General features: G+C 47.3%; 3 protein-coding genes across 3 annotated transcripts; 2 read left to right on the forward strand and 1 right to left on the reverse strand.

The window, feature by feature from the left end:
- Window positions 1-2060: 2060 nt before the first annotated feature.
- Window positions 2061-5598, forward strand: LOC124670768 (IAA-amino acid hydrolase ILR1-like 5). The gene is made up of 5 exons (XM_047207243.1): window positions 2061-2391; window positions 2494-2619; window positions 3223-3537; window positions 4294-4422; window positions 4887-5598. The coding sequence occupies exons 1-5, from the start codon at window positions 2074-2076 to the stop codon at window positions 5286-5288; spliced, it is 1290 nt and encodes a 429-aa protein (XP_047063199.1). The 5' UTR covers window positions 2061-2073; the 3' UTR covers window positions 5289-5598.
- A 1492-nt stretch (window positions 5599-7090) lies between these two features.
- On the reverse strand, window positions 7091-7573 carry LOC124670772 (vegetative cell wall protein gp1-like). The gene has a single exon (XM_047207247.1). The coding sequence runs from the start codon at window positions 7571-7573 to the stop codon at window positions 7091-7093; it is 483 nt and encodes a 160-aa protein (XP_047063203.1).
- Window positions 7574-12926: 5353 nt separating this feature from the next.
- LOC124671560 (defensin-like protein CAL1) lies at window positions 12927-13291 on the forward strand. The gene is made up of 2 exons (XM_047207920.1): window positions 12927-12993; window positions 13095-13291. The coding sequence occupies exons 1-2, from the start codon at window positions 12927-12929 to the stop codon at window positions 13289-13291; spliced, it is 264 nt and encodes an 87-aa protein (XP_047063876.1).
- The last annotated feature ends 264 nt before the right edge of the window (window positions 13292-13555 follow it).

The following is a 13555-nucleotide window of genomic DNA, read 5'->3' on the forward strand; positions in this document are numbered from 1 at the left end:
TCTCGCGATGCATTGCCAAAGATCAATGCTGCATCGGTGGGGTCCCAACTCTCGGATACAGAAGGTCAGCTTATCCTTGACCATTTGTTCAAAACCGGCTACCCTAAGCCACCAAGATTGGAAGAAAAACCTCGCGGGCCGGCGAATCCCCTGTTCGCCGTCATCCAAGAGGAGGGGACAGTGGTCAGAGCCCACACGGGTGACCGCCGACAGAGAGCACAGAGGGAAGAGCGTCTCCCACGACGGCGAGACGAAAACCCTATCAAGGACCGAGCGGATAGGGGAAAGCTGCTTATTGGTCCAAGTGAACCTAGCCCCGGTTCGATTGAGCTCACGGAGGGAGAGGGAGGCAATAGTGTCGTTGAACAGGCGCACCCGAGGCCAGTTGACATTAGCATTGCTAAATTTAAATTGGGTAACGGGAAAAAGACGCTCTTTGCATGATCTTTGGATTTCTCAAGTTCCTCTCAGATGTCGTTTTCCTTCTCTGTTTTGAGCTTCCTCTAGCCCTGACTCTTCTGTTTCTGATAATTTTGATGTGGCCGAGATGGTTTGGAACATCAATTTAAACGACCTTTTGATCCCGAGGAAGTCCACAGGTGGGAGCTCTTGTTGGATATGCCCGATTAGGCTGAATTTGAAGGTGTCGATGAAAAAGTGGCTTGGCTCCTTGACAAATCTAAAAAAAAAAAACTAAAAATATTTCGTACACTCCATGTAGATGGCTGGCATTTTAGGAAGTTTTTGTTCCTTATCTGAAGCTTATTTGGAAACCGAGAATCTTTTAAGATTAAAAGATTTTTTTATGATTAAAAGTTTTTTTAAAGATATGTCATGGAGAGATGTATCTGATTCATAGAAGAAAGGCTAGAAGACAGAAAGTATAACACGTTCCGGGCATAGACATCAAACAAACGCAACCCACGCTCCCTTCGGGAAGGCAGCACTCACACGCTACGGGACTACTCGCGACATCTCCATTTATCCACTAGCGCGAGAACGCCGCTAAACAACATAACAGCTCGCCATAGCTTGGCCTTGTCGGAGATCCTTGAAATCACCGTGACTTTGGAAGAGGTTGCACCCTCAAAGACCACATCATTCCGATAGCGCCATAGGCACAAATAGATGAGTGTCACACTTGTCCAGAAAATCGTGATCTGCTCCCAATCCTCCCCACTTCTCTTGCAACCAATGGACAAAACCTGTGTCTGGTTGCGGCATCCAGTGAAGCTTGCCCCACCAACACAGACAAATCGTCCAAACCTCACGTGCCAAAACGCACCCATTAGAGAGGTGGTCCAAGGACTCGTCCACCTGGGCATGCCGCTGGTGCGGGAGGCCACGCCTGCTCAGCCTATCAGTTGTCCATCATCTGTTGCTTGCTCCTAGCCAAAGGAAGACCTTGCAGTTTGCCAAAACTCGTGAACGCCAAACCTGTAGTGCACCCGCCATCTCAATCCTAGCGCTGAACGGTTTAGTCCTTCTCCCAACTCCAGCGGAAGGTGTCTTCCACACCCTCAGTATGATACCAGTCGGTCAGCCACCTAGAGCAACTCTGTGATCACCAGCGCTCCTAAATCCAGAGGAATGTCATCTAGCCATCCACCAGCTAGGCCCTCGTGGACTGTGCGTTGCCTGACAGCACGTTTCAGCACCGCCGCAATCAGATTTAGCTCTATGTCGCACATCCGCCCATCTAGGAGCCATCGGTCTATGCAGAAGAAGGTGAATGTGTCCCCCAGCACAGAGTAGGCGTGGCCATCATTGTTTGCATCGATTGATGCAGAGGCCGAGGTCAGCCTCCATTTCGAAAAACAAAAGAGAAATATATATGGCCAACATCTACCCAAGTCTCGGAGGGCGTGTGCGGAGAGGCAGGCGACCTAGTGTGGTGATCCATTCCTTGAGCTAATCACTGGAGTTAAGTATGACCCGCACAGTGGTTTGAACGTTCTCCCAAAGAAATTCTTAAGAATAATAAGATTTCAGCGTTCTATAGGCCCAACTTATTTTTCTGATTCTGCAAGCGTCTCATCGTCAGACTGTACTCGCCCAGTCAATTACTTCATCATGGCCATTCCTCTCCCCTGCATCCTTCTCTTCCTCCACCTCCTCCTCCTCTCCACCGCCTCGGCTGAGTACGCGCAGGACCTGCTGCGGCGCGCTGAGGGGGAGCGAGACTGGATTGTCGGCGTGCGGCGGCGCATCCACGCGTACCCGGAGCTCGCGTTCCGGGAGCACCGTACCAGCGCCCTCGTCCGCGAGGAGCTCGAGCGCCTCGGGATCGCCGCCCGTGCCGTTGCCGGAACAGGCGTCGTCGCCGACGTTGGCTCAGGCCGGCCCCCCATTGTCGCTCTCCGCGCTGACATGGACGCCCTCCCCGTCCAGGTCCGTTCCCTTTTCCCCCCAGATGCTATGCTACTCCGGTAATATCGCGCTGGTTGTATGACCGGGATCACGTTTTTTTTGGTTGTGAAATTGGGATGGCAGGAATTGGTGGAGTGGGAGCATAAGAGCAGAGTTGATGGTGTGATGCACGCTTGTGGTCATGATGTGCACACGGCGATGCTCCTGGGAGCAGCGAAGTTGCTTCATGAGCGCAAGGATCAGCTTAAGGTTATTGCTTGCTTATTGTGTTATCCTCCAAAAAAATTCTGAGAGTGCATGCTCCAAACTTTTAGGAAAATTACAATGAGAGAATTTAGTACTTATATGTTCGGGTGAGGTAGCAAGACAAACCACTTGATCATCTTGTGTAAGTTCTTCTATTTTCATGTTATTGCAAAGTAACTTCTATTATCGTGTGTGTGGTATGGATAAAGAACTTTGCTGGTGAACTCTGTATTTCCGCTATTGCAAAGTAATTGAAAGGGGGTAGCCCATTTTGAAAGTTCTTCTATTTTCATGTTAACACATGCCATTTACCATTTAGTAATTCTCTTGTTTTTTGTGCAAAGAGAATACAATATTTCTTTGTATAGTGTGAGTCGTAGCATGATAATAATAATAGTCAAATATCATGTAAAATAATTAGTAGTCGAATACCAACTACTCCTAGTTTTAATTCATTCTGGTCTAACTGAGCAAAGTAGGATGACCAATAAATCTAATTGTGTATGTTAGTTACATATTCAAAATTGCTTTTACCCGTTAGTTCTGTGAATACAGTTCTTGTTCTTCTATATACGCGTTATGTAACATTCATCTTGTACGATGAAGGGAACGGTGAGACTCCTTTTTCAACCTGCTGAGGAGGGTGGTGCTGGTGCATCTCATATGATAAACGCAGGTGTTCTTGATGGTTTTGAAGCTATATTTGCCATGCATGTCGATTATCGTATGCCGACAGGCATAATAGCAGCTCACGCAGGACCAACACAAGCAGCTGTATGTTTCTACATAGTGAGAATAGAAGGTAAAACAGGGAAGGCTGAAACTCCACACTTAAATGTAGATCCTGTTGTCGCTGCGGCATTTACCATCCTGTCCCTGCAACAGCTCACTTCAAGAGAAGACGATCCTCTTCATAGCCAAGTACGACTTTGCCCTTTAGTGATACTACTTTGATTTGCTGACTTTCTTCAGACATGTAATTATAAAGAAAACATAATTACTCATGCCAACAAACAAAAGTTTATTTGTCACAAAAAAGAGAGGAAATGTTGCTGATATACATGTTTTTGGGGCTATCTATGTGGGAGTTCCTTTGTGCAAGTATCCTCCCCTATTGTTCAAGGTATTGTAGTATCAATTAACAGAAACAAGCGCTAACACTTTTTCCTTAGTACAAGTGGCCTTACAGACCAACATGGTCGACCCCACCTCCATGTAATACAAGGGTACATCATAAGACTGCATTTCTTCTAATGTGGATTAGGTACTGGTGGACTTGTAACCAATTTATTTCATAACTTGAGCATATGAAAAATATTCAGGTGGCACCTGAAATGTTACTCTAGTGACATCATTATATGGGGAAATCAACAGCTTGGCTAAGGATGTTATGTTCATTTTGATGCATATTTCTAGCATTATTCCACTGGATGTCTTTAGATTCGGAAGTACGACTACACATACATTTCAACCAACCTACGTTAGGCAAGAGTGGGTCCTTGTAAATGTTCTTGCATTTGAACTTCGCGTATGGTTGTGGTTGCTTTATTTAAAAAGCGGGGAAAAATCTATTTTGATGGTCCTTGTAAATTTTGTTGACCAAAATTTTGCTCTACAATACAGCTGAACATTAACATGCTCGGGTTGATCTGTATTCTGTATATTTATCGTGTTCAGGTGCTCTCTGTTACTTATATTAAAGGTGGGAAATCTATTGATGCCACACCTCCAGTTGTTGAATTTGGAGGTACGTTGAGGAGCCTCACTACTGAAGGACTTTGTCGACTACAGAAAAGGCTTAAGGAGGTAAGCATTATGGCACAATTTACTTCACTAAGAGTTGGCATTTGAAGATAATATTAGTGGGCTGCAAATTTACCCATATCTTCATATTTTATTTTTCAGTAAGAAAGAGCTTCATAATTATTCCTCACACTAATTTTCAGCTATGCAACTTCTTTGTTTTGAGACTGACTACGCAACTTACAGTTGCAACATGTTTATGGATGGTCTATCGGTCTTACTCCCATGGTCAGCAATTCATGTTTCTTATCTTTGAGAACAGTGTGCACAAAGGAGTTAACAGTGTTACTGTATGGCTAATTCTTTGTATGTCAATAATCACTTCTAGCACTCCAATTTATTAATGAAATTGGTGGCCATGGGGCCCTTTTGATTGAAAATAAGATAATTACATCAAACTATTGAACAACTTTACCATTAGTATCATACAAACTGAAGCGTCCTGAATAGATGCTATTGGTTTTCAGGTAGTAGAAGGGCAGGCAGCTGTACATAGATGCATGGGAGTTGCGGAGATATTGGAAGCTCCTGACCACCCAATGTATCCTGCAGTCGTGAATGATGATAGGCTGCATCACCATGTAGAAAATGTGGGCAGAGGTTTGCTTGGTCCAGACAAGGTAAAGCCCGGAGAGAAGATTATGGCTGGGGAAGACTTTGCTTTCTACCAACAGTTAGTTCCTGGCGTTATGTTTGGCATCGGTATTAGAAATGAGGCAGTTGGTTCGGTCCACTCTGCTCACAACCCGCATTTCTTCGTGGATGAGGATGTTCTTCCAGTTGGAGCTGCACTACATACTGCTATAGCAGAAACGTATCTTACTGGGCGTTCGACTCTAGATGAAAACAGAAGCCTGCATTCGATTTGATGCTCTTTGAGGAGAAAATTCAATGTATGAACTTATATTGAGATGCTTCAAGTCTATTGGGGTTCAACGCTCCCAGGAGATCAGATTAGTACTTTACAGCAAACAGGTATGTAGACATTGTAATTAGAATGCACAGGATAAGTTCTTGCTCTCAGTAATCACATAAAGTATGTCTGATATTAAGTGTGATAAACCTACATACATGATCACTGTGAAATAATCAAAACAAAGCTCATATTACATACATAAACACACATACAAAATAGGAACCGGATAATAAGATGCCAAAGCCCTGTCATGACCAAAGTCACATTGATCATTCAATGAACATGGCTAAAACCATTAAGAGAACAATGTAAAATCCTTTTTTTTTTCGATAAAGGGAATATATTAATATCAAGAAGATACCAATTACACCCAGCCTCTGCAACAACGCACCACCCTAATGGCACTACGGATGCACACAGCCAAAAAACAAGAAAAGAAAACTAAGAAATAAAAGTCCCGCTACAGTATCTCGGGCCTAACAACAGCAATACATCCACCGCCAAGATAACACCTGAATTACAGACTCTCCAAAAACGACGCCTCCAAGAAGGAAACAGTGCTCAAACACCGTCATCGCCCGATCAAAGATCTTAGGTTTTCACTCTGAAGATAGTCCCCGCTCTCAAAACAATGCCTCCACCAAGGTCATTGCCAGGCACAACCAATTAAGGCTAGACCTTGGGTTTTCACCCTGAAAGGTAGGACACTGCACTTCACCTGTGTTGTCACCCCCACTTTCATACCGCTGCCGTGAAGCCTGGAACACCAAGCAAGTCCCTCAACAGCGCAGAGACTTGAACCTCCCTTAGCTAGTCCTCCCCTCCGGTCTTCATGAAATTCTCTTCTTCCGACTTTCATCATGGATCCATAGTCACTTGATGTCAACAAAGAAAAAGAGCTTCGCGTCGCTCCCTCCAGAACCAATCGGTCGGAATAAAAACATGGGTGCGCACGACCGAATACCTCCGATCCAGCAAACTCCAGGCAAAAGCACTGTTACATTCGCCGGCGGAGCCTTCCGGAACTCAACACTCCGGCCGGATCACGAGTCCGGGCCTCCGGCAGGTCCTCCTCTTCACGCAAGAGAGGCCCTAGGACCGCCGCCTTTATTCAGGTCGGACCCCCACGTCGGCGACCATCCTGGGCTGGCCACTCCAACCCTCCACCGGCGACACCATCGCCGGCTTCCAAGCTCCTCCATCTCGCCGCCGGAACGCGGTGATAGATCAAAAGATCCACCTCCACCAACCGCAGGCCGATCCTCTCCGGCGAAGAAGAGGGTCACCTCCACCGTCGAACCCAAGGCTGCTGCCCCGGGCGTCCTCGTACCGCGGGAGAAGCCCAAGATCATCGCCCCTCACCGGCGAGAGGCGGGGGGAAAGGCGCTGTCCGCCTCCACCAGCCACCACCGCCGGCATGCCGCCGATGGGAGACGGGGAGGCCGCAGCCCGCAGCTGGATCGTCCCCGGGAGGACCGCCGCCACCCCTCCATCCTCGTCCGACCGCCGCCGCCCCGGGAGGCGGAAGGGCCGCCGCCGCGTGAGAGACTCCTTGGCCGCCGTTCCCGACGCGTCACGAGGGAGGGCCCCCGCCGCCGCCACGCCCCGAGATCTTTGCCCCGGCGGCGCTGCCGGCGGCGGCGGCGGCGTCGGGAGGGTTGGGGTGCGGGGGTGCGGGAGGCTAGGCTAGGGTACGTACGTCCTCATTAGAACTTCAACAATGTAAAATCCTGGATGGAAGGCTCTTGTTCATGCCTATGCAGAAGGAGGTGGCGCAAGGAATGGCATCGGCATGGTCATAGTCGGAATTGAAGGCATCGGAGGCAATGTCACCTTGGGGATGAATGGCATCGGCGGCAGCGTCACCTTCGGCACCACAACAGCTGGCATGGGCGGCAATGTGACCTGGGGCACGGTTATCGCGGGCACGGATGGCATCGGTGGCAATGTGCCCTGGGGCACGGTGATCGCGGGGATAGCAGGCATGGGGGGCACTGTGAACTGGGGAACAGTGATCGCTGGCACAGCCGGCATCGGCTGCACCGTAACCTGTGGTATGGTGACCGCAGGCACTGTTGGTATCGGTGGGAGTGTAGTAGGCATGGTGGGCACAGGCGGCTTCGGTGCGGGGATGCCTGGGACAGCGGCAGGGGTTGCATTGGGGGATGCTGCCTCCGTCGAGTCGGCCAGGAGGCGACCGGCGTGGGTCATGTTGCCGCTTAGGATAGTGAGGGCCATGGCTGATTGAAGGCTTGGCTCTTAGCTTGCTTGGTGCAAAACATCAGGAGTTGTGCATGTACATTTATACGGGACAGAACGACCAGGTGATCTGGGTTTGATTAGATTGGTTGTTGGCCAGATTAAGACAGGGCATGGCAAAGGGACTTCTGTATGGAGTTGGTGATGATCAGACCAGTGTGACGAGAAGGAGGTATTGACGTAGTGAGACAAACACTGGACTTGATTTCGCCAGTTAGTTCACCTCCCCACTGGTTCCAAATCAATGCGTGGGCATTTGATTAGCTTACCAGCAATTGGCCTAACTTCAGCCTTTTGGGTATTTGGTCAAGTAGTAGTGACAATGCAAAGCAGATCTACCAGTCTGTTTCGTGTTATAAGTCCATTTGGTAGGCTATTCTAGCCCGCGTCAACTTCAGAGGCCGCGCCAGGTCGCGCGGGCGGCTGGTCTTTTGAGCCGCAATCAATGGCACGCGGCCATTGATCGAACAACGGCATTGATGTGGCCTCTCCCAGTCTTTTTTAAGGCTAGTGACCGCGCCTGCTGTCGTCCACACCACCCACCGCCATTGCCACTCTCACCTCCTTGTGTCCATAGAGCACCGGCAACCTCCCTTCCTCGGGAAGACCATGGGCAAAGAATGTTCATGGATGAAGCCGAAGCACGACAACGAGGACTCGTCATCGGTGAAGAAGCCAAAGGAGCAGCGCTCGTGTGTCCACATCCTTATTTTTCGATAAAGAAAATATATTAATATCGTGAAGATACCAATTACATCTAGCATTTGCAACAACGTAGTGCTCTAATAGCAATATGGATGCACACAACCAAAAAAGAAAGAAAAACTACAGAAAAGAAAAGTCCCGCTATGACCAATTCCGTTCAGCGGACGGACCACCACCAAAACAACCTTAGAAATCTAGCAACTCCAAAACCGATGCCTTCAAGAAGGAAACAGTGCACAAGCCGTCATCGTCCTAATCAAAGACCATAAGTTTTCACCCTGAAGAATGTCCGCACTCCTAAAACAATGCCTTCAACAAGGACATTGCTAGGCACAACCAAGACCTTGGATTTTCACCCTGCAAGTTTAGACACTGAATTTTTGTTGTTGCCCCCACTTGCCAATTCCGCTGCCCAAGTCACGAATAACGAAGCCAGCCTCACTGCTCAAGAGGACTCAAAATTCCATTGCCAATCCTCAGTTCTCGGCTTCCATGTCATTCTCCGCGTCTGACTTATCCATGGAACTAACATGTCTCATGATGGCAACAGACCGCAGAGCTTCACAACGCCCCCTCTGAAACCAAATAGTCCGAATAAAACATGGTTGGGCACGACCGAAACGGCATCAAACCCCTACAAACTCCAGGCATGGCGTCCATTTGGAATACGCCGTCGAATCCGTCTGGAACTCGGCAGGTAGCCCCAGATCCAAGACAACTATCGACATGCAAATCTTCATCACGGTGAGAGAGAGAAGACCAGGGACCGCCACCTTTATTCAAAACTGTGCCGCCAGCCCCCACGCCACCGGCCAACAGTGGAGAAGAAGACGAATCCAAGATGCGAAAACAGGGGCGCCACCTAGCCCTCTCATGCCCTCTGCCTTCAGCGGGACGGGCGCTGCCACCACCACCGGCGTCGGTGGTGGCAGTGGCCTGGGAGGGCCAGAGATGGAGGGGCTAGGCGGCGGCTGGAGCGCCCACCTCATGGATGTGGCATCAGAGCTTTACAATAATAGGAACAGGCTGCGAGGGGTGGGATGACATCCACCTCCCCTACGGCTGGCAACTCAGCGCGTGGAGGGTAACCATGTTATCGGTGTCGCGATAGAGTCGGGTGAAGCACTAGGATATCGTGTGGTGGCGTGTTCTTCTTCCTCCAGATCTCCTCGTGGACCTGGCGTATGGCTTCGACTTGACGTTGTTGGCAAAGTCGGGTAGGATCCTCGTTGTCGTATCGGGTTATCGGTGACGACGAGTTCGTGCATGCCCTATGCGGCCAAAGACGGGAAGATTGAGGCCGAGGAGGAGCCGTCGTCGCTCAAGAATGATAACACAACTAAATATCTAGGTTACCTCACCTACTTGGCGGCGAAGGCCAAGGAGGAGGCCCGAAGGACCATCTCCCCGTCGTGCCAAAAGGGGTGGATGGGGAGGAGGCGCTCAGGCTCGCCATGAAGGCATCCGAGCTGCAAGGCACATCGGGCAGGCAGAGGCCTCATTCGACTGCCCACATGCCGAAAGGGATGGATGAGGAGAAGGCCCCCAGGCTCGCCACGGAGGCCTCACGTGCGCCGGCTCCACCCGCACCAAAGTCACCATGGGACCAATGGCATGCACCCTATGGCAGTTCCACCACTGACATTTCCTACGGCTGCTCCTCCGCCAGTGTTCCCTCTAGCGGCGTCGGTGCCCAACTGACCCTAGGAGATGCCGGTGATCGTGGACCTGACCATGAGGACGACAACGAGGAGCACTAGACTAGGGTTTTGGCCTTTTTTTAGTTTCTATGTTCTTCTTTTTGGTTTCAACTATGTAAATTAAGTTTGATATCTAAACAAAATTATGAACTTTCTTCTGGGCCGCGCCGCTAGGCAGCCCATCCAGAACACAACTAAGATGGAGCCACAACCGATTTCGTATATGTTGCCCGATCCAAACAGATACATTTGAGATCTATTTGGGTCGGGCCACCTGAGATGCCCATATAACGTGTCCGTTTTGGGTTGGGCATTGGATTTGAGATGCCCTCATTAGGCCTATCAGCGGTCCACCGAAAACTCTAAAAAAAGGTCGGTCTTCGCGAAGGTCTAAAATTCTCTCCGCATGCGACATGTGGCATGTTATGCTGCCAGAATTTTGGTGGAAAGTGGTCTCCCTGCTCGCCAAGTGTCGCAAGTGGAAGCAAGATGGAATAGGAGAAGAGAGAGAAGGATGGTCCAATTTTCCTTTTTTTGTAGATTTTTTTTTTTAAAATGAAACATCTTGCGAACCGTTAGTCCAAATTACGAACCGTTTTCACTTTTGAGATCCTCGCGTCGAGATCTTCAAAACTAGATCCCATGTTGATAGGTTTCGAGATATTTTTTTCGTACTTCTAATACTAGTGTGATTGTACTCGTGGTGTTTACCTAACTGTACTCGTGCTTCAACTGATAAGTACTTCTGTTTTTAGTGTATTTGATGCAGTTTTTACCTAATAACTATTACTCGGGTGCGTTACTGTATATGTGTGCTCCCACGTCCCGTACGCCCGCGGGAGTCGTGTTCGTTCGTTTGCTGAGAAGACAAACGTGTTGGACGCAGATTAATTACGCGGGATGAAGTTAACTTGGCGGAGGTTGGCCCCGTCCACAGGTAACCGATCGTGTCGGTCTGTATGGGTGCCGGTCTGCCGGACAGGGGAGCTCCTATTCGGCGCTCGTCGCGTCCGTGACAGCCGCAGCGCTTCAAGCTTAGTATCACGTGGGCCGGCCTATTAGAACCAGGTTGCTCGCCCGAAAATCACTCTCTGGTAAAACAACGTGTTCGCCTCACATCAGTTAATTTCGAAATATTTTTGATGAAATAAAGTATTCCGATTTTTTTAAAATGTTTAGATTTTGAAAAATGTTCAGATTTTAAAAACGTCCAGAATTTTGAAAATTGTTCAGACTTAAAAAAATTCGTTTTTTCAAATCTGTTCATGTTCGAAAAATATTCAAATTTTCATAACTGTTCGTATTTGATAAATGTTTAGTTTAAAAAGTTCATATTTTGAAATATTGTTCAGATTTGAAAAATGTTCAAATTCAAAAACATCCATATTTTCAAACAAAGGTTTGGATTTGAAAAAATGTTTAATTTAAAATTTTCATATTTTGAAAAATTATTTGAAAATTGTTCGTATTTTGAAAATTGTTTATATTCGAGAAAAACATAATATTTAATTTTTTTGTTTGGATTTGAAAAAGATTTTCAATTTAAAAGGTTTATATTTTTTTTAGTTTTGTCCAGATTTGAAAATTATTCGTATTTTAAAAAATGTTTGTATTGTGAAGAAACAAGAAAAGAAAAACAACACAAAACGAGAAAGAAAACAGAGAAAAAAGAGAAAAAAACTGTTGTAAACCGGCCCAGAAAAACCCGACCGGAAAGGTTCTGGAAAGTTCCGAAAAATGGAATTACCCAGTAGCACTGGATTCCTGCTGGGCCGGTCCATTTAGTGGTATGTGCGCTGGGAGAAGGTATGCCTTTCGTGGCTAATCGACGCAAAGAGTGTCAAATAGGGATTGCCGCCGGACACCCCGCAACTCGGCGGCTGTATTGTGGGCTGGCCTAGGTTCTATTATTCTTTCCTTTCTCGTTTTTCTTTCCCTTTATTCTTGTTATTTTTAAAATTCGAATAACTATGAATTTGAATAATTTTTGAATCTGAACAATTTTTGGATTAGAATATTTTCAGTTTTGAAATTTTTAAAATTTGCACAATTTTCGAACTTGAACATTTTTCGGATTTGAATAATTTTTATATTCAAACATTTTTCAAAATTGAATATTTTGAAATTTGAATATTTTTTGGGTTTGAACATTTTTCTAACTTGAACAGCTTTCAAGTTTTTTTTTCAAATTTGTTTTATTTATTTAAACAATTTTAAATCTGCATTTTTTCAAAAATATTTTTAAAATTTGAACATTTTAAAAAATCTTCACATTTTCCAAAATTTAGAATTTTTAATTTTTAAATCATAAAAAAAGGAAAGAAAAAGAAACTGAAAAAAGAAGGCCGCCTGCCTGCACCGGCCGGTGTATAGGATCCGCCCACAGGTACTGTCAGGTCGGTAGCTCCCGCTACGAAGCACAAATTTGAGTGCGTAGCTGGATTTAACATGCCCCCTTCCCTAGCTAGTCCCCGCGCCTGAGTCTGTAGCATGCCCAGCATCAACGCACGCATACGAGTGACCCCTGCCTGCGTTGCTATGCGCATCTACGCACTACATTCTGAGGACATCCACGCATGTACCGATGCGCGACCTCTAAACTCGCGCACAATACTATACTTCCTGCAAGGAGAGCAGATAAATTTACGGGTGCCGATGACTTTGTTGTTGGGACACCAAGAGCAACGACACAAAATCTCGCACCGTCCTGCAGGCTGCAGGTGCAGGGCTCCTGGCTACATTGTAGATCTCAAGAAGAACCGCACTATTGTTTCAGGCCTGGAAATGTTTTTGGTGAATTTGAAATTGGTCTCACGGGCTTCTCAGCCCCTACATAAACCCGCGCCATACTCGTAGCAAGTCGTATATCACCGTCTCAAGTGCATCCCTGGGATCAGAAGCTCACATACTCCAAGCAAGCGAAGCAAATGGCTCCGATCTCTCGCCGTATGGTTGCCTCCGCCCTCTTCGTCCTTCTCCTACTCGCCGCCACAGGTGATAAAGGTCTTCTTATTTTGTGAAGTGCTAGTAGAGATCAGATGTTCAGATATGCCGTGAATCTAGTGAACACTACATGATTTGCTTGTGACTTGCAGAGATGGGGACGACGAGGGTGGCGGAGGCGAGACACAGGCACAGGCACTGCGAGTCTCAGAGCCACAGGTTCCGTGGAGCGTGCTGGAGTGACAGCAACTGCGTGCACGTCTGCAACACGGAGGGCTTCCCCTCGGGCAACTGCAAGTTCCACGGCTTCGAGAGCAAGTGCTTCTGCAAGAAACCATGCTCCACATGACCCATCAGCTAGCCTAGTTAGCCGCGCACCGAGAACGCCGTCGATCGTGTCTTTCAACTTTTTTCCCATGTTCGTGTTTCTCTATCGATCGCTTCTCCCGTGTTCATGTTCGTTTACCGAGCTAGCCTAGTTTTCTACTTCTTTCCATAGTGTTGTGTAACTCCTTCGGGTGGTTAGTTTTGCAAGTTTTTTTTACATGGTTTGTTTCTTAAGCTGTTTTGGTGGAGAAATAAAAGTGATCGTTGGTCCTACAGTCGGAAAGGA

This window comes from Lolium rigidum, chromosome 7 (assembly GCF_022539505.1).
Source record: "Lolium rigidum isolate FL_2022 chromosome 7, APGP_CSIRO_Lrig_0.1, whole genome shotgun sequence".
Taxonomy (NCBI): Eukaryota; Viridiplantae; Streptophyta; class Magnoliopsida; order Poales; family Poaceae; genus Lolium; species Lolium rigidum.